The sequence below is a fragment of the Alexandromys fortis genome, unplaced genomic scaffold (genome assembly GCF_014885135.2).
Source record: "Alexandromys fortis isolate MF-2015 unplaced genomic scaffold, M_Fortis_MF-2015_v1.1 scaffold_240, whole genome shotgun sequence".
Lineage (NCBI taxonomy): Eukaryota > Metazoa > Chordata > Mammalia > Rodentia > Cricetidae > Alexandromys > Alexandromys fortis.
Window position 1 is genome coordinate 1,232,660 of NW_026068133.1, and position 24,052 is coordinate 1,256,711.

The 24,052-nt window shown below is 55.1% G+C and overlaps 3 protein-coding genes across 8 annotated transcripts; 1 reads left to right on the forward strand and 2 right to left on the reverse strand.

Annotated features, from left to right (window-relative positions):
* Positions 1-5,785: 5,785 nt before the first annotated feature.
* Positions 5,786-12,920, reverse strand: Nkpd1 (NTPase KAP family P-loop domain containing 1). 2 transcript variants are annotated; one of them, XM_050126331.1, is made up of 5 exons: positions 12,806-12,920; positions 11,996-12,114; positions 10,580-11,029; positions 8,929-9,060; positions 5,786-7,846 (listed from the first exon to the last, which is right to left on the reverse strand). In XM_050126331.1, the coding sequence occupies exons 2-5, from the start codon at positions 12,084-12,086 to the stop codon at positions 6,051-6,053; spliced, it is 2,469 nt and encodes an 822-aa protein (XP_049982288.1). In that variant the 5' UTR covers positions 12,087-12,114; positions 12,806-12,920; the 3' UTR covers positions 5,786-6,050. The 2 variants fall into 2 exon arrangements, with proteins under 2 accessions (XP_049982288.1, XP_049982287.1); XM_050126330.1 differs by lacking the exon at positions 10,580-11,029.
* Positions 12,921-14,536: 1,616 nt separating this feature from the next.
* On the reverse strand, positions 14,537-21,317 carry Trappc6a (trafficking protein particle complex subunit 6A). 2 transcript variants are annotated; one of them, XM_050126353.1, is made up of 6 exons: positions 21,176-21,317; positions 16,371-16,438; positions 16,116-16,233; positions 15,531-15,614; positions 15,351-15,444; positions 14,537-14,795 (listed from the first exon to the last, which is right to left on the reverse strand). In XM_050126353.1, exons 1-6 carry the CDS (start codon positions 21,257-21,259, stop codon positions 14,764-14,766), a joined length of 480 nt encoding a protein of 159 aa, XP_049982310.1. In that variant the 5' UTR covers positions 21,260-21,317; the 3' UTR covers positions 14,537-14,763. The 2 variants fall into 2 exon arrangements, with proteins under 2 accessions (XP_049982310.1, XP_049982312.1); XM_050126355.1 differs by having other exon boundaries at positions 21,042-21,181.
* A 128-nt stretch (positions 21,318-21,445) lies between these two features.
* Bloc1s3 (biogenesis of lysosomal organelles complex 1 subunit 3) lies at positions 21,446-23,855 on the forward strand. Of its 4 annotated transcripts, none has more exons than XM_050126351.1 (2): positions 21,446-21,764; positions 22,732-23,855. In XM_050126351.1, the coding sequence occupies exon 2, from the start codon at positions 22,832-22,834 to the stop codon at positions 23,420-23,422; it is 591 nt and encodes a 196-aa protein (XP_049982308.1). In that variant the 5' UTR covers positions 21,446-21,764; positions 22,732-22,831; the 3' UTR covers positions 23,423-23,855. The 4 variants fall into 4 exon arrangements, with proteins under 4 accessions (XP_049982308.1, XP_049982309.1, XP_049982306.1 ...); XM_050126352.1 differs by having other exon boundaries at positions 21,446-21,713; XM_050126349.1 differs by having other exon boundaries at positions 21,447-21,764; positions 22,823-23,855.
* The last annotated feature ends 197 nt before the right edge of the window (positions 23,856-24,052 follow it).

Below are 24,052 nucleotides of genomic sequence, written 5' to 3' on the forward strand. Positions count from 1 at the left end.
CCATCTGCCTCTGCTTCGTGCTGGGCTCTGCTGCCTGGCAGGCGGGAAACAGGGTGGGTGGTCACAGAGTCTCTGCTGGCTTGGTGCTGGTATCCCCAAAGGAAATCCAGAAGGCTGGACAGACCTCCCCATTTCCTTTTATCCATCCACACCTCAAGCAGCACATTAAGGCCGCTCATTCTCTCCCCTGCTTGCAGCCAGCCTAGAGGTTCCCAAGTGTCAGATGAAGGTGTTTCTGTGGCTGAGATAGCAGGTCCAGCCTATCCTTTCTTGGCTCCATCTGTTGTGGGAGGGGGTGCACACAGGGCCTGTGAGCAGCCTGCTCTGTCACTAGCACTTGCCTGGCTTGTGGACCATCTTTAGGAGAGCTTTTCCCCTGCAGAACACCAGAGCACTGCCAGGTCCGTGACACAGGCTTGTCAGCCCTGCCACCAAAGATTCTGAGAAGGGAGGTCGCAGTTCAGGCCACCCTGGGTGACCTAGAAAGTGAAGAGTGTCTTGACTTAGTGGAATATCTTATTTTTATATACATACATACATACATATAACTTATTATTTACAAATTTTTACTCCCGAATTGATTTTCTTGCTTCTCTATACTTCTTTAAATTTTATTCTCTATTTCTGAGCACTCATTACTCACGCATCCACCTGTGGTACAATTTTTTCTCATGGGTTCCTCACATTTTTCTCTATGTCTGGTCACTTCCGTGTTTTGGGGTGTTCACTGATCAGCCACATGTTAGGCGCCAATATGTCGTGGTCAGGGACCAGCCTGAACCATAAATTATTTCTCTGAGCAGCAAGAAGTCATGGGAATAAAGACACAACTCATATGGCTTTATCAGAAGGGAGTTTTCAGGGATCCTTCATGAAGTCCTGAGTTCACATCCTGAAAAATCACCTGCGTTCATTCTCCAAACAGCTTTTATACCAAAATGTAAACTATGGGGAAAATTCATTAGCATTCTGTTTCCTAGGTAACCAGGAGAGTGACTGTGGTCACGTCCACACCTTTCTGTGCCCATTTTGTCATGTCTTCCTATCTGTGCCTGCTCTGTCACACAGACTGAATTAACACCTCTTTCCCAGGTGACCTCCCAAATTACAAAGAAGGAGCAGAGTGACATTAGTGTATCCTGACCCTTTGTTTAGGATGGCGTCAGTTTGTCTCGAAAGGCTAGGCGACCACCTGTGTGGCAGGCATGAGCTGTGGCCTGAAATTCTGGTTGCCATACCATGTCTAATATGTATAATATGGCCCTACAGTGAGCCCTGGCCTAGACTCCATCAGTGAGGGGCCAGGTGCACCTCAGCAACAGGGCACTCACTTGCTTGGATGTGGCCTTGGTTCAGTCTTGGGCACCACCAGAAGTGAAAAGTAAGGGGAGCCATATATAGGAAATGCCTGCCGCCTGCCTGTATGGGTACAGGCTGCAGCCTCATGGTGTCCTAAACCTGGGAGTCATTATTGATTCAGCAGCACTAAAAATTGCCCGGTGTGGTAGCTCACTAGGTGGCACTAGGGAGTCAGAGGCAGACAGATCTCTGAATTTGAGGCCAGCCTGATCTACAGACTACGTTCCAGGACATCCAGAGCTACACAGCAAAACCCTGTCCTGAAAAATTAAAACCAAACAAAAAACATGGGAGTCCTCTGTACCCCACATTTGTATCTGTCAGAGACATTTTAAAACTAACTTTTAGGCACATGGATGTGTGTACAAATTAGTGTTTGAATATGGTGCATGCCTGCCGTGGCACACTCACGGAAATCAGAGGGAGCCCCGGGGAGATTCTACTGCATTTGAGTCAGGATCTTTTTCAGCAGGGTAGCTGGCCCGGGAACTGGAGATTCTTTTGTCTGCTCCAGTCTCCTCATAGGAACCTTGGGGTTACAGGCGACCATGTTACACTGTCTGGCTTTTACATGGATGCTGGGATTTGTTTTCAGGCTTGTACAGCAAACTTTTTTTAATCCACTGAGTTATCTCCCCAGCACAGAAGCCTCTCTTGAAACACTAGAGGCTTGTACTTCTGTCACCAACTGCTGCAGGCAACGTCGCCACTCCTTAGGACTCACTGGACATGGACACTTGTTTGGGAAGCCACACACAGAGGCCTCTGCCAACAAAGTCACCATCTGTTGCATCCCATCCCTTAAGTACACAGAAGACACCAGTACAGCTACCCTGCTACCGGCCCCTTCTGGGCTAGGCTGGGGAGGAGCTGAGGCATTCTGGGTTCTGGGGAAAGCCTGCCTGGTGGGGTCTTAATAGTATAGTCCCCAACCATCTCAGGGACTATGGTCAGTGTATTAAGTCTCAGCAGCTCTGGCCCTGTACTCACCCTCCATGGGCCTGGACAGGGCTCTCAACATGGCGTGAGAAATTGGTCCTTCCCAACTGCTGCAGAGACAATGTCCATCTCAGAGAGATGCTGAGGTCCAAATTCCCAGATGCTCGTTTCTGAGATGATCACATGAAAAGGAGTCCCTTAGGGTGGGTGGGCCCCAACTAGCATGCAAAAGGTACTTATGAAAGGGAATTTGGGGGCCGGGGTGTGGCTCGGGTGTACAGTCCCCACCAAGCATGCCGGTTTTACCCTCAGCATCTGTGTCCATCTGTAGTCTCTGGTACTTAGGAGGCTGATGCAAGACTTATTGGAGCCCAGGAACTCCAAGCCAGGCTGGGAAACACAGCAAGAGCCTGGCTCTTACCAAAGAAAAGAAGAGAATGTGGATACAGCCATAGGGCTGACCTTGTGACAGCTGGACTGGAGTGAATCTCCATATGCAGGAAACAATGTCACTGTTGCCACAGCCTTGCAGAGCAGAAGTGTCAGCTCTGGAGAGCTGGTTTCCAGGACCATGGCATTGCAGGCTGGAGATGATCATCTGGCCACTCTGACCTCTGAAAACTCAGCCATTTGTCCCTCTTGGTTTTGGTTGTGTTTTGTTCTGAGACAGGGTTTCTCTGTGTAGCCATGGCTGTTCTGGAACTCCCTCTGTAGACTGGTTTGCCTGCCTTTACCTCCAGAGTGTTGGGGTTAAAAGTATGCAGTGCCATGCCCACCTGGTTTGGTGGTTCTGAAGCTGTACCTGCCTTAGTGACCCCGACACCCTGACACAGGAAATGTTCCTTGATAGACTTCCTGGAGCTCAGCTTGAGGGGCAGCTGCTCTCCACAGTGTCGGACACCACCCCTGCAAACTGGCAGTGAACCCCAAGGGCTACAAACATCACTGGTTGTGGGACAGACTGAGGTTCTCATCTCAGCCATTGCAGTAGCAGAGATGCACATGGCTCTTAGAATTCTGCTTGGTGGCAGCCAGCTCCTTGGCCTGTGTGAGATCACACCGAAGGTGTATGGGGGGACTGAATCCTGACATTCGGTTTGGGTTTAGCAGACACACAGTCAGTCTCAAGATAGAGTAGGCAGGATGGAGTGGGGCGTCCAAGAGGTGGAGGCTGGAGGATCACAAGCTAAAGCTCATCTCTGCTACGGGTCAGTCTGGGCTGTGTAAGGGGGGCCCTGCCCAGGAAACAACCCGGCTGTGGCACTCAGCAAATGCTTCAGCTTCCTGTGGTCTTAGTCCTCCCGCTCCAGTTAGGGTGGTCTTGGCTGATCCTGGGATTCACCTGTTCCAGCCTTAACCTTGTGAAGAATCAAGCGCAGCCTGGCAGATGGGAGGGGAGACATCTGGCACCCACAGCCTGTGCATCAGCGGGATCTGGTGGAGTCAGGAGGCCCTGTCAATACAGTGGCTTCACTGTACTTCTGTGTGACAGCGGTGGTCACGGATCAAGAGGCATAGGATTCCCTGGAGCTGAAGTAACAGGAAGTGGTTGGGACCTCTTGACTGAGATTTCTGTCCTGCCCAGTCCTGCAGTCATTCAGTGCTAAAGAAGCACACAGAGGTCTACATCAATTATAAACTGGTTGGCCTATTAGCTCAGGCTTCTTATTAACTAATTCTTACATTTTAAATTAGGCCATTATTCTTGTCTCTGTTAGCCACATGGCTTGGTACCCTTATCAGTGAGGCGTTCTCGCCTTGCCTCCTCTGTGACGACTGTAGACTGACTCTTACCTCGTCCTAGGTCTCCTGTTCTAGTTGTCCTGCCTATACTTCCTATCTGGCTACTGGCAATCGGCGTTTTATTAAAACAATACAATATAAACGAGAGGGTACAAGACCACTGTCCCACAGTAGACCTGGCATAACGTAGGTTCTGAAAACCAAAGATGGGTCTCCTGCAAGAGCAGCAATCTTGCCAACCCCCACCCACTCTGGGTGGTAAAGGTCTAATTCTGGTCGTCAGGCTTGACAGCAAATGCCGTTATTGGCTGGCTGATTGCAGAGCCATTTTCTAAAACATAGATTTTAGTTAATTTATTTTTTAGAGAGGGTCTCACTATGGAGCTCTGGCCGACTTGGACCTCTCAAAGATTTGCCTGCCTCTGCTTCTGGAGTTCTGGGAGGAGGAAAGGTTTGTGCCACCATGTCCAGCACTGTGAAACTCAGCCACAACAAGGCTGAAAAGGCACATTTCCTAACAGTTACAGGGACTCTCCGACTTGTGTTCACTCAGCCAATAATCGTGAGAGACCAAGAAGTTGGGTGGACTGGCTTAGCCCGAGACCTAAGGGATGTGAAGCCAATACCAACAACCAATGAACCACACAGCCTGAGAGTGGGTGAGCTCTTGGTTCCTGGGTGAGGGGTACTGTCCTCTTAGTCCTCAGGGTCCTGGCTCAAAAGTCACTGATTGGTCAGGAGTGTAAATCATCAGTAAGCCCCTACCTAGAGCCCCCAGGGTTTGTAGCTCAGTGGTAGAGCCCCTGCCTAGAATCCCCCAGTAAGGGGCTGAGGTATAGCTCAATGGTAGAGCCCCTGCCTAGAGTCCCCCAGTAAGGGGCTGGGGGTGTGGCTCAGTAGGAGAATGCTTGTCTATCAGGCAGGAGGGTCTCATTTATGAGATTTATGAGATTTAAGGATTTATCCTTAGCACCACAAAACAAAGTCATCCCTTTGACTGCAGGTGTCTATGTAATTCAGGGCTGAGTTCTCTCCACACTATAGTGGATGAGAGACCCCAGCCTGAGTGTAGCATGTTTGACCACTGAGGACTCAGGAGCCACCCACAGGAGTGACACTCATCCCTAGTCTCTGATCATGCTAGCAGGAAAGGAAAGTCCCACCTGGCTTTGCTCTCTGACTCTGTATTCCCCTCATGTCTCAATCTCTGTTCCTCAACTTCCCTGCTGGTGACGTGTCTTCACAGTCAGAAACCAGCCCCAGCCAGTGGCCCCGGCGTGACTCGTAAAACAGGCATATCCTTAATAGTTCCTCTTGGACAGTTACCTGCCTATCTGGGGAAGGCAGTCCACACACCCATCTGGCTGAGGCCTATTTAGCCAACATGCTGAGGGGTGGAGCCACCTGGTGATGTCACAGGCACCGCCCTGGGAATGTCAGTTCCTGCTCTGCCCACAGAGGGCAGGCTAGGGTGTGGGGAACAAAGGCCTAGGATCCCCTGAGGCCTGGGTGCTTCCCTTTGCCTGAGTCAACTTGGCGTCTGCCCTTCATCTCCCCTGCCCCCGCAGCCTCACCCACCACCCCCGCAAGCCTCCTACCACCTGGGATGCCAACATCAGTTGCTAGGATGCAGTTCAGAGGCCTGGCTCCCTGAGCAGGAAGTTGGTTGGGGCAGGTGGCATCCTCACCTACCCAGAAATCCATGACATGAAGGCCAGCCCTGGCTTTCCACAGTTTCCTTTATTGCCTTTTTGACTCCTGTGTTCCTCACTGGCCCCTCTGTTGGCTCAGACACTGGTGCGGTAACAGCCTACTCCAGGAAGCTACTACCTGCCGACCTTTGGCTTCCAAAGTCACTAGGGTGTATGCCATCCCAAACCCCTTTGGTCTTGAGCCCAGCCCTGCCTTCACACTCATCAGGGCAGGTGGGATGTTGCTGCCACCCGTGGCTGCTGGTATTCACCATTCCAAACCCAAGCAGCCTCTACACCCCTGAAATTCAAGGACTTTTAGGCCATTGGCCTTGGCTTGCCGGTCCGGTCCCCAGGGTAATGTGCCTCTCTACTGTGTCCTGATCCATGGGCCACCTGGGATGTCCCTGCGGTGTTATTGACTCGGTGACTGGCCTGGGGATCATCCCGGGATGGGGACTTGGGCGGGCTGGGCGGTTTGAGCGCGCTGACAGCCCTGATGAGGCCCATGCGGCGGCGGATGGAATGGTCCAGGTTGACCGTACAGCGCAGCAAACTCTGTGCCTCGGCCACGGTGAATGGGAAATCAGTGCCCAGAAAGCGCTCAAAAAGCTCGGGGTCGCCATCCAGGTCCAGCACATTCTGCAAGGCCTTGGTCATGGTGTGCAGCTCGCGACTGTTGTCGGAGAAGACGTCCCAGAGACGTGCGCGGCCCTCGGGCGCGCCCCCCGCTTGCTGCCGGTCCTCCAGGCATTGCAGCACCCAGCTGAGGCGACAAGGCCACTGGTTGGCGAGCACCACCCAAGCCACTGCGTGGCGCGGGGTGGGTCCCACGCGGTCCGGCTGCTGGTGCTGCTGCTGCTGCAAGAGGCGGACGGTGATGGGCACAGTGTTGACGATGCGCCGCATGGACACCACGTTGTCGGGTACGTACTCGTACAAGCAGTCGTCCTCGTCGTGCAGGCAGCAGAGCGCCTCCTGGATGCGCCGCGCAGCCTCCGCGTCCACGCGACCCTGCGTGCGCTCCCCGTCTGCCTGCGTCTCCACCGCCAGCAGCTGAGTTCCCTCGCCGGCGCCCGAGCCTTGGCTCTGCGGCTGCAGCTTGCGTGTCAGCTCCCGGAACAGCAGATCGTCGCGGCTGCGCACCGCATCGTGCAGGAATTGAAGCTTGGTGCGACGGCCCATGACTGGCACGGAGAAGGGCAGCGTGACTGTGCGGTTGAGGAACAGGTAGCCGTTGTCTGCCGTGCCCTTCATGTTGCCCGCGCTCTCCAGGCACGCGGCCAGGATGCTGGGGTCCACCACCAGAATGAAGATGAAGGGTGCGTGGCTGTCGGACAGCAGCGTGTTGATGGCGTTCAGCACGCCCACCACGCGCTCCGGGTAGCACGTGTCCAGCCCCGTGACCTCCAGGACCACGCGCAGCCGGCGTCGCTGGTAGATCTCCAGGAAGCACAGGAAATCGGTGAGCAGCTCCACCTCCTTCTTCACCTCGCACATGAAGCCCAGCTGGCTGCCGAACTTCTCACGCGACACCAGACGCTCGATCTTTTTGCGCTGGCTCACGAACAGGTGCTTGCCCACGGAGTACACGGCCATGAGCAGCCCCGAGCCCGACAGCGTGGTGGCTGCGCCTCCCAGAGCCTTAAGCACGCCACGACCCGAGTGGCCCGGCGCATGGCCCCCCAGCGACAGGTACAGCAGCCCCACGCCCAGGCACAGCGCGGCCAGCAGCGCCAGCAGTGCCAAGCACACGCGGCGTCGGCAGTGCCACTCGCGTTGGCAGAGGCCCTCGCGTGGGCCACCTGGCTTGTTGCCCAGCACCGAGTACACGCTAAAGGGCAGCGCGCCGTAGTGGTGGCGGATGCCCTCGCACAACGTGGTCACCAGCCCCGCCCAAAGCTTGTCGGTGCCTGCGTACTGCCAGGCGCTAAAGCGGATGAACAGGAAGCGCACGTTCCTGCGCCTCAGGTGCAGCTCGGTGATCACCGGCTGCAGAAACACCAGGAACCACAACAGCTGCGGGACGCCCCAGCCGCGCACGCGCCGCGGTCGCCACTGCACGCGCTGCAGCTCCTCGCTCTCGCGCTGCGCGGCCTCCTGCTGCATCAGCGCTGGGGGAGGGAAGGGAAGATGTTAAGATGTTAGCCGAGATGGCAGGGAGGGGCTGGGCCCAAGGGCACACAGGTGGAGGTGGGAGGCCTGAAGAGAGAGACTGGGAGGTCGAGGACAGAAGTAGTGACCTCCCTGGAGAAAGGATGGGACAGAGGTGGAAAGAACTGGGACCAGACAAGAAGGTGAGGCAGCCTGGAAATCTAACGGGGAATGGATGGATAGGTGGACAAATGAATGGCATGCCCAGATACAAGGAGATGAATGGACGGATAAACGAATGAATGAAACAAGATGAATGAATGGATTATGAATGAATGAGTTAGTGACAGAGCAGACAAGGCAGCGGGAACACAGCCTGCATCTTTCTCTAGCTGACTGTCCCTCCTCCAGGGAGCCTACCATGATCAGACTGGGTCAGGAATCCACTCTTGGAGTTACTGAGGACAGATGAGTGTGTGTGTGTATCTCTCAGAGAGGGCAGGGCCATCACTCCATCCCCAAGCACCAAGGAGGTGCTGGCAGCATCTGAACAATGGGTGTTGAGTCCTCTGGGACAGGATGTGATGAGTGAACGGGACTTGGGACTGTCGCCTCGCCCACGACCTAGCCCAGGGCTGGAACTCAGAGCACCCTTTTCTGTGTCCTCATCTCCTCTCTTGCTGCACGCTTGGAGCAATGCAGGGCCAGCAGGAGCTGAACTGCAGCCATGACAGAGCGTGGCAAAGGCTGTGTCCAACAGCTGGCTAACTTTCTGCTGGCGTCTTCAGCGTACATCTGTGTGCTTGGTTCTTGGGGACACTCCCAACCCCCACCAGAGTGCAGGGCTTGCATCAAAAGCAGGGGTGTGGCTTGCAGCCTTAGTGAAAAGCCCAGGCTTTCTCCTTAGGGCACTAGGGAGCTAGGAGTGTTCTTGAGCAGGAGTGGGGAAGGGACAGAGTATATTTCAAGAAGGTTCTTCAGAGTAGATTTGGTGGGGAAGAAGGGGACAGGGAGAGGATGGGACTTGGAGAACAGGAAAAGGACCAGGGACCCTGTTTCCTGCCCCCACCCCCACCTGCCCTCGATACAAGCAGACACTCACTCATGATCTTGTCCAGCATCATGTGAAGACGGCAGCCAAAGGGAGCATAGAAACCCACGGTCACAGGGACAGGCACGTGACACAGGGTTTTAGCCAGACAGCTGCAGTAGACATCATCCTCCGTCAGGATGTCTAGAGGTGGGAGAGGGAAACTGAGTCAATGAGGCTGCTTAGGTGCCGCCCTCCATGCTTCCAGCCAGCCCTGCTCTGCCACCAGCATCCTCCTCCCGGAATCCCCAAGGTGACTCAGGTCCCACCCCTACATGGAAGGGCATCTGTGCCCCTTCTAGGCTCTGCCCCAGTCCTGACCCAGAGATTTGCAGAATCTGGACTTCTTGGCCCTAGATCAGTAGGCCTGCTCAGCCCGTGGTTCTCGACCTTTCTTGGGGCACAAGGCCCGCAGAGGCTACAGTACTCTCACACCCCCCAAAAGCGTCACACACTTCCTGATTCCTCACAGGGACTTAGGAACTGAGCGAGGCCTGTGAGCCATTTGTCCATTCTGTGACAAAGACCCTGGGGAGTAAGGAGGGGAAGGAGGCTGATCCAGTCTAACAACAATTCAGAACACAAGTTCCTCATCCCAGAAGGCCCTGTGCACAAGAACCACAAAGTCCCCTCTGCAGGGCACCCTGTCCCCCTGAGCGTTACTTCTTAGACCCTAATCGTGGAAGTCAGTGCAGTGGGCTGCCGGGTGTGGCTGTGCCTGGTAGCAGAGCCAGGAGGAGCTTAGGTGAGCTGAGGTGACAGTGGCCTGGGTGGACCTCGACCTCAGCCATACCTAATCGATGGGTGGCCTCACCTTACTAAGCCTCCTTTTCCTGAGCGTGAAATGGACTTCCCAGCCCCGGGCGCCATGGCAAGGTTGTACATGCCCAACCTTGCCACGAGTGCCCACTCATTCCTGTTGCTCTACTTTCAGTCCTGAAACAGCTGAGCGTCCCCACCTTTGCTATCGCCACCCCAAACCTGTGTCATGAGCCAGCTCCTCCCTCCTCCTGATGGACTCTGTAGCTGCCTCCCCCCAGTGTCCCCTTCTCTGAGGGACACCCCAAGCCTATGTGCCTGTCTCACCTTGACTGTCCCTGGAGCAGGCCACCTCAGTGCCTAATATGACCCTGCCCTAACGATGGCCCCATTCCAAGCCAGGTTCCCCTTTCCTGCCTGTCTTATTTGTCCTCAACGTGACTGTCACCTCCTCACTGAGCATCTTCCTGTGGCCCACTGCACCAGGAGACCATGCCCCCCATCCCCGAGTGTTCTCCCATCCTCCATGCACTCCCCACATCTTCCTTAACCTTCACTCTCGATCTGTGCCCCCCCCCCAACACCATAGCTGACCAAAATGCTGCCCCAGGTCCTCATCACCTCCTACCGCGGCCTCTCTGGCCTTGTGAGCCATGGAGAGAGGGCTAAGAAAAGAGAAAGCAGAGGCAGGGCACCAGCCGAGGGACAGGGCAGAGGCACGGGCCTGGCCCAGAAATCAGGGTCCCCAGCAGTTGCGGAAGAGACCAAGGGGTTGGGATAAACCCTCTCCTGACAGGGATCACAGTGTGTGTAGAGTGAGGAAAGGCCCAAGGCACCACTAGCCAGGGAGCAAAAGCGAGGCAGATGGGGACACAGCCCCAAAAGGAAGGCCTGGGCTGAGCACCGGCGCCATAGGAGGTGAAGGAGCCACAGGCTGGGGGCGCAGGCAGAGGCCGCGCCTCGGTGGGCTCTCTGGGCTCCAGGAGAGCACCGGCTGCAGAGGGCAGGGCTGGGCCGCTGCTGGCCATGGCTGATACTGCTGTGGGTGATGAGGTGGCAGGCTGGGGGGCGCTGGCTGGTCCTATGCAGGCAGCGGCGATTGCAGGTGACCCCTTCTGGGCCCTGCGAACTGGACAGTGCCGCTGCCGCAGCGGGCTGGGAGGGAGGGGTGGGGGTTGTCGCTGCTGCTGCTGCCGCTGCTGTTTCTGTAGAATGAGGGGCTGGGGACACCTGCGACAGCCGCTGCCACCCCGGTGGCTGCGGTAGGCCTGCTGCCAGTGAGCCTTGGGGGGCAGCTGACAGGGCCCGTGGGCGTGAGTGGCCACCGGGTCCTGGTACCACTGACGACAGCATCCTGGAAGGAAGGAAGTGGAGGTGACTGGGACTGGGTCCCGGCCCCCCAGACGACACTGGTTTGAACCAGGTTGTGCTATTTGGTAAGGCTGGACTGGAGCATCCGTGGGAGCCCCAGAGGCTCCAGGAGTGAGAGGTGCAAGAAGGACCCAGATGAGGCCAGACACAGGACACACAGGGTCCGTGCTTCCCAGGGACACGGAGAGAGGACACTACCCTACCAGACATTCGTGCATCTTGGCACCCCAAATCCTGAGACTAACTTCCTGCATCCCTAGGGGGTCTTAGGGTGAGGATGGCTGAGGATCTACTAGGAAGTGGCTGGAGTAAAGGGAGGTGGCATGGGGAAGGGACAGGCCAGGGGCTGAGAAGGCAGGGGGGCCTGAGCTGTCAGACCCGGCAGTCTGTGACAGCTTTAGTAGGAGGTCATTGCTCCTCTCCCGCTCCCCTTGGTCCTTATGGGAGCCTGAGCCACTCCCTCAGATACGCTCAAGGGGGGGAGGAGGGCTTCCCCTCCTCCCACCTATGATTCCTCTGGAAGTCGTCCCCCACCTCCTGGAGACTTTCAGAAGGGAGTTCCCTACTCCTCCTCCCCACACAGTGAACACTCCAGCCTTTGGGTTCCACAAGAGCCAAGCATGGCCGCGGATGCCTGAGTGTCAGATTTGCAGGAGGCTGGGGTTGGAGCCAAGGAGGTCAAGGCTAGCCTGGGCTGTAGAGTGAGACCCTGTCTCAGCTCATTTCAGTAAGACCAGACTCACTTTGTAGCCCAGGCTAGCTTGGAACTTGCAACAATCCTCCTGCCCCAGCCTGGAAAATGCTGGGACTACAGGCATGTGCCACAACCACTGGCTCTTGTGGCTTTTCTCCCTGGAGCCTGTTTCTGCGGGTGCACATAAATTCAGCACCCACCCACCCCACCCACCTCTCTTGCCGCAGCTCCACCCCCTCAAGACTGAACTCGTACCTTTTTGGTGCCCCAAGTCAGGATCCAAAAAGTATTGCTCATTGGGGGTCCGGCCACTTTTGGTGAAGTGGACATTGCAGTTCTTCTGCATGGCGGGCCGTGACGTCAGTGGCCGGGTCCTAGATGGAAGGGTCAGTGATCAGCTTGGTGGGGCCCCTGGCCTAGTCTAAGATGACTCCTTGTGACCTTGGACAGGCAAGAGACACAGTTCAGGTTTGGGGGCGGGGAGCTTCCCTGGGTCACTGGAGTGGGGACTGAAGTGAGCAGCTGGCATGGCCCCATGAAAGAAAGCCAATAGCCAGATGACGAGGGGTTACTGTGCGGCCAGGTAGGGAGTACAGAGCTTGGGGCATGCGCGGGGGGAAGGGGGATGCTATAGGAGGCTGATGCAGCCTGGTCTGGGGAGCCACCAAGCAGAGCCAGAAAATTTCTAAAATCCAAGAATAGGGAATTGCCCCGTATGGTAGCACACACCTTTAATCCCAGCACTCAGGAAACAGAGGCAGGGGGATCTCTGAGTTTGAGGTCAGGAAGAGCTACATAGCGAGACCTCTCACAAAACAAAAGCAAGCATAAGTAAATAAATGTGGGAGCTAAACGCGGGGATGAAGAGAAGGGACGTCTGGTTCCTCAGGCAGTGGAGTGGGGGCGCGCAGCGTGTTGAGAGGTTCAGAGGAGTCAGAGATGAGCTGGGGAAGATACTGTCTGCCCAGGGCAAAGGAACCTGGGTAATGAGGGTTGGGGATCAGACCAGCGGATCAGCCCACCACCTCCTGCTCCCCCATCCCAGTCAGGGCTCCCAGTACCTACCTGGTGGTGGCCCCGCGGCCCCAGCTCCCTGCCGTGGCCGCACGCAGGCCTGGCTGGAGCCCAGTGGCGCCCGCTCGGCCGGTTCTCCGGCGTGTGTCCCCGCCCTTTGAGCAGGCGCCTGGCCTGATGCTCTCTAGTACTGGGTACCTCGGACTGGATGAACCCAGGAAGGGGTGGAGAGCAATCCTCCCACCAGGTTTCTGCGCACTTCTGCTGGGAGGGAGGAGGCAGAAAGAATTCCACCAGTCTGTGGCACAGCTGTGTGACCGTGGGTCAGTGACTTCATCTCTCTGGGCCTCGGCTTCCTCATTGATGAATAGGCCAGATTGGCACCTGTTTCTTGAGGTTGTCAAAGGGATGAGTCCATCCAGCCCGGGGCTGGCCCTTAGGGCTAGCACAGCTGACCCATTTACTAGGCGCGGCTCCCCTGGCAACAGCACACACGGGGAGCGGCTACCGAACCTGGGCACTCGGTAGCCCCTTTATCATCACAGCCCACAGAAGTCGTGCCCACTTCACAGATGAGAAACCTGAGGCCTAGAGACACAAAGCCCCTTCCTTGCCCCGGACCACACAGAGTGGGGAACTGAAAGGAAGTGCCGACTTCCAGGGTTCTGCCCTGTGCTTGGTCAGGCCAGGGTGGTGCTGGGAAAAGGGCGCCCCATACTGTGGCATTCTTTCCCTGCATGAGTGGGGACCTGAGTGGCCACGCTGCCTCCTGCTGTCAAGGACAGGCTACTTTCTTCCCACTGTGAAGTTTCTTTTCTGCCAGCAGTCCTTCAAGCCCCTTGTTTGGGGACTGTCCCCTGGCCCACCTGGGAGGCAGAGATGTATCTAGAGGGGAACCGTGGAGTGCCAGTCCTGCCCGCTAGGCTGTGTAGCAAGGAAAGGGCAGAAATTCAAGGCTGCTGGACCTAGAGAGGGGGCTAGGGTGGGGCCTACAGGCAGGGGGTCATGTATGCAACCTGTGGTACTAGGAGTTTAGTTGTAGGGAACTGGAGCCAGGGACAGGCCTCTCTAGAGGTGGACCTCTCTAGAGGTGGATGCTCCCCCCCCCCAGCACAGGGACTCAGCTGAGCCTTAGCGACACTTATCAGACTTTGCTTGGGAGGCTGAGGCAGGAGGACCACTCATGACTCAAGGTCAACCTGAGTTACCTTGTCTTGTTATCTTATTGTATGACTTGTTTTGCTTGCTTTTATGTGTGGGTACCTGGTGCCCACAGTTGTCAGAATAGTGCGTTTCGCATCCTATGGAAGTGGAGTTATAGATGGTTGCAAACCACTGTGTAGGCTCTGGGAATCAAATCCCAGGCTAAGCCTCTGAACCATCTGTCCTGTCCGGCCCAGAGAGACCTTGTCTGGGGGTTGGGGATTGGAGCGATCGAAAGCTCAGTAATTAGTGTATACTGCCCCTGCAGCGGACTGGATCCGGCAGACATACACATACTTAAAAACTAATAAAGAGCCACTGGCCCTTGTTCCTTCCCCTGGGCCTGGGTACCTACCCACACAGCAGTGGGCAGCAGAGCCCAGGCTCAAGTCCAAGTGCAGCCTCAGATGCTACAAATACAACCAGAAGAAGGTGGCAGGGTGCAGCTGCGTGCACCATGTCCCGCAGGGCCGAGGGCAGCCCCGGACGTGTTCATTGGCAGAGCTGGTGAGCTGGACCAGGTGTTCAGGGTGGGGGTGGGAGCAGAGGGACTTGTGACAGCCACTACACAGGTCTGTGTCCGTGTAAAGAACCTTTATTGAACACTTGTCATGTGGGTGATGCCCCCCCATGCCCATTCTGAAGTCATGGGACAGTCCTGCCCCTCGGGGCCCTCCGGGCTCCTTCCATTCCCTCGTCTGAAGCACATGATGAACTCAGAGCCTGTGAGCTCCAGCTTCAAGACCACCTGCAGAGGTGACTGCTGAGACAGGGCCACAGTGCCACCATCTTGTGGGCTGGGGTCCTCAGGACTTCTGGATCACCACTTGGAACTTACCTGGAAGGGAAAAGCCACACCACTTTTAACTGGGGCTGGGACAGGAAGCCTGTCAGCAGGCTGGCTGCTCACCTGCACCAGCAGCCTGGGGAGCCCTGGAGTAAGTGGGTTATAGGGGACTGCCCCCACCCAACTGGCCCAAATCCCAGACCAAGAGGGAGCCCAGGGACAGGTGACTGAACTTGTAGGAGGTAGGAGGGCTGGCCCGAGCTCCTGTCTGCTCATTCATCCCAGGTCCCCACAATGGGGAGGAGCGGGACTCAGGCCCAGCAGTGCCCTGTGGGTTAAGATGACAGCAGGTGGGCAGTAGGTTTCCACACTTCGAGGTCACCAGGGAACCTGCCAGGTGGCCTAAGATGCCCCACTGCTACACTTCCTTAGAGGCCCCAGGTGGCAGGCTGGGTACATGGGTATGTTCATGTTAGCTGTCTCTGGGGCCTCAAATTCCCTGTCAGATGTGGTTTGGTATTCTGGTTCCCCTTCCCAACACTGAGGGACCAGGGATGGGGAAGCCCCAAAGCCTACACCACATTTGAGGGCTCCCGAGTGACTTACAGGCAGGCAGGGCAGCCACAGAGGCGGTGACTAGGCTCTGGAAGCCCAGCGTATGGAGGGCGCCGCACAGGAGACCGCAGGTGAAGGCTAGAAACTAGGATGGGGGACACAGACCACTGTGGGAGGAGGGGACACCAGGCAGGGGGTGGGCAGATGGGCATTTCCTGTATTCCCCAGTACCTTGGGAGCTTCCTCTAGATACTGTGACCCCGAGCCCATGGTGATGAGGAGGGGGAAGCTGTTGTCCTGCAGCACGTAGGTCCCCTGGCGACAGGAAAGAGCCTGGTGAGGCTGGGCACTGACAGAAGGGAGAGAAGACCCAAGGACCCCAGCACCCAACCCTTCAGTGCTGCTGGGGGCCTGGGCACCCTGCTGGACACGTGGCTTCGTAGGAAGCAGTCGCTTTCTGGCAGGAGTGCTGGAAGCTGAAGCCCTGGCCCATGAAACAGTGGCAGGGAATGGGCACAGTGTGGGCGTTCGATGGGGACTACCACAAGCCTGGGACAAGAATCATCATGTTGAGGCCACTAGCTAGCTCACTCCTGACAGGCAGGTTGAAGTTGCAAAAATAGCCCTGCCACCCGACTGCAGCCCTGGCTTTCCTTTGGGGCTCCAAGGAGAAGGTGTAGATGATTATGGAGAATCTATGGTTCTTGCTTCCCAAGTCCCCAGTGGGCCCACTGGGAGGTTTCCTTGTGGGGTTTCCACTGCTCCCAACTTGGAGGCCAGGTGCTGGCACTGAGCCAGGCCAGCTCACACACCCACCTGGTGGTTGGTTCGGAGTCCATCCATGTGCTTTTGGAACATGGCTGCCCACAGATCTTTGCAGAGGAACTTGAGGGCATCCAGCTCCTCTCTAAAGGCCAGTGTCTCCCGGGGCAGCCTGGAGGGGGGTGTTGATGGAGCCAGGCCATCTGGTACATGTGTGGGCCCACGAAATGTTCCCCACCCCAGGTCTTCCACCTGAAACCCCAACATCAGGTCTGCCCACCCTCCCGGGCAGGTGGAGCTGGCTCTCACCTCTCACCCAGAGCCTGGCCCACGCGGAAGCCCAGGCCCTCCAGGACTGACAGGCTCTTCTTCTTTCCCTAGAAGGTCAAGAAAGGGAGGTTCAGGAAGACACTGTGATGGTTTCTTCCCCAGCTTTCTCTCCCCTCGGCCAGGAAAGCTCAGCTTCTAGAGCCTTCTAGCTGATTCCCGAAAGCTGTCGTGGTCTTCCGCCCAGGTGGAATCTCTGAAATCAGCCCTCATCTGTCCCCAGCCCCATGTCGTCCCTGAGGTTGGGGCCTAGCTGACCTAGGCTACTTGGAAGGCTGAGGCAGGAAGGTCACATGGTGCCTGAGCTAGAGTGTATTCAGGGTCAGTGTGGGCAACCTGGCCAAACCCTGTATTGAGAAAAAATTTCAAGGCACCTGTGGTGAGGTACTCCTATAGTCCCCAAACTTGGGAACAGAGGTGGGAGGACCAGAAGCATAAGGGTCATTCTCAACCACAGCGAGCTGAAACCAGCCTGGGCTACATGAGGTGCTGTCACAGTTACAGGAAAAGGTTGGTGAGGCTCAGCAGTAAGGTATGTCTGAGACCTTGTATTCGATCGCACCTCAACATGCCACAATCAAGGGGCTAGCTCAGTGCAGGGGGCCTGGGTGAAAGGGGCTAGCTCAGTGCAGGAGCCTGGGTGAAAGCACCTACATCTCAATCAAGGTGTTAGCCAGGCATGGCCTTACGATCTGTGACCCTAGCACTGGGAGGCTGAAGCTGAAGAATTACAAACTCGAGGCCAGCTGTGGCTACATACTGAGACATTCTGTCTCAAAGGCTACCCCCCTGGACGTGATAGTACACACCTTTAATCCAGAACTCCAGAGACAGAGGCAGGTAGATCTCTGTGAATTCGGGGCCAGCCTGGTCTACAGAGTGAGCTCCAGGACAGCCGGGGCTACACAAAGAAACCCTGTTTTGAAAAAAACAAAACAAAACCAAAATAGACTACAGGACAGGTGGCATATGCTGATCGTTGTACTGGAGGAACAGCTCTGAGATGGGATGAACATGATAAACCGTGTTGGCTGCAAGGTCCTTGTGACTTATTAGTACATGCTGTCCTTTCACAGGGATGTGGTGGACTTATTAGTACATGCTGTCCTTTCACACGGATATGGTGGAGAGACTTTTAAGTTTGGTCATGCAGTCCAAACAAATTTATCAAGTTAACAGATGCCCTTTACCTGCTCAAACACAGAACAAAAACCATCTTTAGCTGACTTGTGATGTTACCGTTAAAAGTTTGTGTGTTTCTGAATTGGGCAGTGGTACTGTACACCTTTAATCCCAGCACTTGGGAGGCAGAGGCAGGCAGATCTCAATGAGTTCAAGGTCACCCTGGTCTAGTTCCAGGACACCTAGACAGCTAGAGCTGTTATACAGAGAAACCCTGTCTCAAAAAAACAAAAACAAACAAACAAATAAATGAAGTTTGTGTGCTTCCAGAACAAAAGGACCAGACACCAATAAAGACAAGTAGCCCAGGTGACCCAGCCTCTCAGAATGCCTCTGTTGCAGTTTCCTCAAAACTTTACATCCAGAACAGCTTCAGAGCTGCTTGCTGAGAAGGTCCAGCCTCACAGAATATTCAGCCAAACTTCAGATAAGCCTGCACCTTCCCATCCATCACTCCAAGACTGACAACAGCTAGCTCTCCCAGGACTTGACCATTATCCCAATTTCCTCAGGGTCCCCTAAAGATGCCGTCACCCCAGACAGAAGTCTGTCAGATAGTCTGGGCCTGTAGGCCGAAGATGAATACCCCAATGTTCCAGAGGAACTTTCAGTGACTGTCTAGGCAGCCAGATGTCTCTGTCATTTCTATAGTTTTGAAAATTGCTTGCTCTGCATTTCCTGCTTAATTGGGTAATAGGTATATCCTTCTCAGGTCTCTAATGGATACTGAAGACTAGATTAGAAATGGAGAAAACTTACATAAGAGGTATAAAGTGTTTAAGGTTGAGAGACATAATAGTTTAAACTGTTTATCTAAAAATGTTTTGAGATCTAAAAACATAGTTTTAGGATGGAAAGTTTGGATAGAAAATGTTTAGGGCCGGGCGGTGGTGGCGCACGACTTTAATCCCAGCACTCGGGAGGCAGAGGCAGGCGGATCGCTGTGAGTTCGAGACCAGCCTGGTCTACAAGAGCTAGTTCCAGGACAGGCTCCAAAGCCACAGAGAAACCCTGTCTCGAAAAACAAAAAAAAAAAAAAAAAAAGAAAATGTTTAGGTATAAACTTTAAATTAACCAAGGTAAGATAAATAGTAGAGTATTTTCTCCAAATATGCCAGATACAAATAGACTGAGCTTTGTGAATATAATTCTTACCTGATAATTGTTCTTATTGTGTATAATTTTACAATTTTATGTTAGAGTTAAAACCTTTCCTTTTTATCTAGACAAAAAGTGGGAAATGGTATGGGATATGTGTACACTGTGTGATGATGTATTGCTGAACAGTCAACAGCTAGAATATAGACTATAGGAGGTACAGGCAGGACTTCCAGGCAGACAGGAAGTAGGAGATAACAGGTACAGAGGAGACACGAAGGGAAGGAAGCAGGAGAGCTGCACACAACGTATTGTAGATTAATAGAAATGGGTTAATTTAAATGATAAGAGCTAGTTAAAAACAAGCCTAAGCTAAGGCAGGCTTTCATAATTAGCAAGTCTCCATGCCGTGTTTGTGAGTGGAGCTGACAGCCCGAAGAAAACTCTGAGTACAGTGAGACAACAGAAAGCAGGGGAAGGCCAGGGAGGTGTGCAGAGAAGCCCCCACCACAGCAGCGCCTCCAAAGGCTCTTTGTCTCTTATTCTCCTGGGGGAGATAGAGCAGGGACTCTACTGCCCTATGAACAGACCAGAGCCCGGCCAGCCAGTGTGTTTTTAGGGCAGTCCCCCATGGCCACATGATCATGAGTAGAAGGAACAGGGGATATAATACACAGAGAGGATGCTGGGAGAGATGTCACCAGTATTGGGACAAATGGCATACAGTACAAAGCAAAGAGCAGCTGGGTCAGGCAGATTCCCTATCCACAGACAAATTCTGGAGCTGAGGGATTGAGTTTTTGTTTGTGGCTGTCCCCAGAGCCTGTGCAGCTTCCAAAACATGGTCCTTCTTCCAAAGTCCCAATCCTGAAAATCAAAACAAGTTGTCTGCCTCAGGTGCTGTTCTAGGACCTGAATATTTAACATCCACAGATAAACTGCAAAAGTCCTTCTGATGAAATGGAGTGTATGCAATAACCCACACACTCCTCCACAGACTTTGCTTTATTTTGTTGTGCTGAGGATAAAAACCTAGACTCTCACTGGGGGTTTCTAGGCAGGGGCTCTACCACTGAGCCACACCCCAGCCCCTCACTGGGGGATTATAGGCAGAGGCTCTACCACTGAGCCACACCCCAGCCTTCTTATAGACTGCAAATCCCATCTATATGATTATAATACTAAGTGATTATAATGCTAATACAATGTCACTGTTATCTAGTTACATCATACTGTTTAGGGAATTAGAAAAAAATTTCAGACAATCAGTACAGACATAATTAAGAAAAATCTGTGCTTCAAATCCTAGTACTTGGGAAGTGTAGGCAGGAGGATCATATGTTTAAGACTAGAATAGATTCCAGGTGCAGTCCCTTGGGAGGCAGAGGCCGGCTGTATCACACTGGGAGCACAGAGTGCAAGCCAGAAACAGAAGGGCCCACGTTTGATCCAGGGGTGCTTTTCCCAAGTCAGAGAAGGAAGAGAGTTGTTTGGAGTCTGCACACCTATAACCCCAGCACTTTCCAGCCAGAGTGGCTTCATCAGAAGCCAGCTTGGAATAGACAGTGAAAACCTGCCTCACGACCACATGCTCAGGAGATTGCGGGGGGGGGGGGGGGGGGGGGGGGGGGGGGGGGACCAGGGAAGAAAAGAGAAAATAATAATGCGGGGGCAGAGCAGTCTCTATGCAGGCCTTGAGCTCCTACACCGAAGGATCCAGAGGAAGCCATGACAGCTGCCATGTAGCTTAAAGTCAGAGAAGTTCCTGAGCCCTGATGCTCAGGCCTCACCCCCACCAACTCTATTATCCCAGCTGTGGAACCCCAGCGGCAGTAGTAGAAGCTTCTAGAAGAGGGCCCGGCAAGCTCACATTTCTGTGGACTCGCGGAAAGCTATTTGTAAACCTTTTATTTGAGAGTCAGGGTGACACAGAGCAGTCTCTTCATGGCCCAGATGGAAGGGTCAGGCTGACCTGCCTGATGGGGTGGAAGACCCAGGAAAATGGGAGTGTGACATCCAGGATAGCTGAAAGGAACACATAAGTGGTAGGAACTATTATGGGTTACAATACTTCAGTGACCCCAGCAACACCCTCCACATCACCGGGTGGGGTCTTTACTCACTATTGGAGCCAATCCCTACTAAAAGACCCACTGTGTGCTGGGGCATAAAGTGATCAGCACAGACTTCACCCGGCTCACCCGGGGCACACAGGCAGCGGGGACAGTTAAGACGGGGTACGGCTAGGGTACATTTTCTAAGGAGGAAACGGAAGGATAGGGAGATTAAGATGTTGAGTTGCACCGTGGGTGGCGAGGCGAGTGCTCATCCGTCCCTAGTAATAGCCAATTACCCTAAATACCAACGGCTCACCAGGACCAGGCCCCGAACTGAGCCCTTGTCCCGAGTCATCTCACGCCACCTCAGCAATGACAGGCCAGGAGGGCTCGATCGCACGCCACTTCTCGACCGAGAAGTCACCCCCGAGGCCACGGCGTGCCGCTCACCCCTGAGCCAGGGTCTGGGTCCCGGGCCCACAGCTCCGCCACCATCTCGGTGTGCAGAAACTCGAACAGCACCGCGTCCGCCATGCACCGCCTCGCGCCCCACGCTCCCAGACAACGCTTCCGGCTCCCATTGGGCAGCTCAGGAGGTAGAGCCGACCTGATTGGTGCTCTGATATAGCCACGCCTCCTCCGCAGGCGCAGAGCGCGCTGAAGACGCGGAAGCGAGGGGGCGGGTGCATCTAGCCTCTTCTTGGGCCTCCCACGCTAACCTCTTCCGCCCTAACTTCGCTTCTCTTGCTGTTTCCGGGTCTTCGGACATTCCCATTGGCTGAGTTTCTGATTCAAGTGACTTTCCCAGTTTAAAAAAAAAAAATTCAAGTGTCCTACAGAATTTTCCAAAATATTAAATACGACACGAAAACGACTTGTCTAACCGCTTTCCTATTGGCCGGAGCTTGACTCATGTGACTCCACACGGAAAAACCGCCTCACTTCCGTTAGGCGGCGAATCCATCGGGTTCGGAGCTTCGAAGACCTGGTATGGCCGTCTGGGACTGTGGTGTCGGTGTCTCCCGTGAGCGTCCCCCCCGTGAGTGTCCCCGCGTGAATGTCCCCCCGTGAATGTCCCCCGCGTGAGTGTCCCCGCGTTAGTGTCCCCCCGTGAGCGTCCTTCCGTTAATGTCCCCTCGTGAGTGTCCCCCTGTGAGTGCCCCCCGTGAATGTCCCCCGCGTGAGTGTTCCCGCGAGTGTCCCCGCGTTAATGTCCCCCCGTGTTTGCCGCTGGTGTCCCCCCCCCCGCGGGACCCCCATTAGTGCCCCCAGGTTAGTGGCCACACCCCCCCCCGTCCCGTTAGTGTGTCCCATCGAGCGGTCGTGCTTTCCGCGTCCGCCCTGGCGCCTGTGTTGGCTGCAAGCTGGCCAGGAGGACAGTGGAGGATGTGGTCAGTGCTGTAGGACTCTGGGAATTCTTGGTTACAAAGCGTTTTGTAAACATTATTTTGTGTTACACTGAAACAGGGTCTCTGTGTAGTTCTGGATGACCTGGGACTATTGTAAACCAGGCTGGCCTTGAACTCACAGAGATCTACCTGCCTCTGCCTCCTGAGTGCTGGGATTAAAGGCGTTGTTATTATTTTATAGTTACTTAGTTATTGTGTGGGTGTGTGTGTGCGCGCGCGCAGAGGTAGCTGGACAACTTGACCTGCCTCAGTTCTTTTTTTTTTTTTTTTTGGATTTTTCGAGATGGTTTCTCTGTAGCTTTTGGTTCCTGTCCTGGAACTAGCTCTTGTAGACCAGGCTGGCCTTGAACTCACAGAGATCCGCCTGCCTCTGCCTCCCGAGTGCTGGGATTAAACCTGCCTCAGTTCTTGAGCCTTCCACCATGTCCATCCTGGGGGCGGGGAGGAGGGAGTCAGGCTTGGCTGCAAGCGCTTTCCCCCCTCGCTGAGCCATTTCTCAGGACCTAGTTCCGAAGCTTTGCATGGCCGGTCCTCGGTTTCCCCAGTGTACACGCGAATGATACTGAGATGCTGAATTCCAACCCATGTGTACACCAGAGGAACCTGAAGCCGAGCCGGAACTGGCTGGGAGTGGCGGTGGAGGGGCTGGTACTTCGGACCTCACAACCCGGCGCTCCTCTTCTCCAAGCTCCGCGCCATGGCATCGTCCCAGGGTCGGCGGCGGAGGCCAGGGACGGTGGTACCCGGGGAAGCGGCTGAGACCGACTCGGAGCTGTCTGCGTCCTCGTCGGAGGAGGAGGAGCTATACCTGGGTCCCTCGGGCCCGACGCGCGGCCGCCCCACGGGGCTCCGCGTGGTCGGAGAGGCAGCGGAGACCGACTCGGAACCGGAGCCTGAGCCCACGGAGGCGCCGGGAGACCTACCCCCACTCGTGGTGCAGCGCGAGGCGGAGGAGACCTGGGGCACGGAAGAGACCCCGGCCGTGGCGCCTGCGCGCTCGCTCCTGCAGCTCCGGCTGGCGGAAAGCCAGACGCGTCTGGACCACGACGTGGCGGCCGCGGTGAGCGGCGTGTACCGCCGTGCGGGCCGCGATGTGGCCGCCCTGGCCGGGAGGCTGGCAGCTGCTCAGGCCACGGGATTGGCGGCCGCCCACAGCGTGCGCCTGGCTCGCGGGGACCTCTGTGCGCTTGCCGAGCGCCTGGACATCGTAGCTGGCTGTCGCCTGCTGCCGGACATACGAGGGGTACCAGGCATCGAGCCCGAGCAAGACCCAGGACCGAGAGCTTAGGCTGACTCGCTGTTATCCCCCTCCCGCACACACACCTGACTGTCATTGATTTGTCCCGATTTTATTTATTCTTAGCACAATTCTGGGATCCCCACCCCCAAAACTGGGTCCAGGTTTTGTGGACATCAACTCTGGTGTATTTCCTAAATCAAGCTTTACTCGTGGGCTTTGATTTCTTTTGTGTTACTTCCCTGGGTCCAGGCTTGCGGGGAACGGGCTCTCTCTAGTTTACATGCCCAAATGGTGGCCACTCCTGACCCAAGGAGACCTTTCTACACACCCCACAGACCCCTGCAGGACCCAAGCTGGGCCTAGGTAGTAACCCTTAACCCTCTTCTGACACCCATCAGGCCCTTTGGTCTGGCGCAGCGCCCCCAGGTGTTTTGACTGCTATATGACATGACTCCACACAGTAAAAACCTACCACTCACTGTGTTGGTTTCTGGATGCTAAAGGGACATGGGTTGCTGACCTCGCTGGGCACTGAGGACAACAGTTTCGTTTTTCTTCTTTGGGTCCTGACTTTACTCTCTTGGCTCTATTTACATTCTCTCCCTTTGTCTTATTGCCTGGTCCTCCTAAGATGGGGAGGTGGGAGAGAAATTCTCTGACTGACGAGGCATTTCCCCA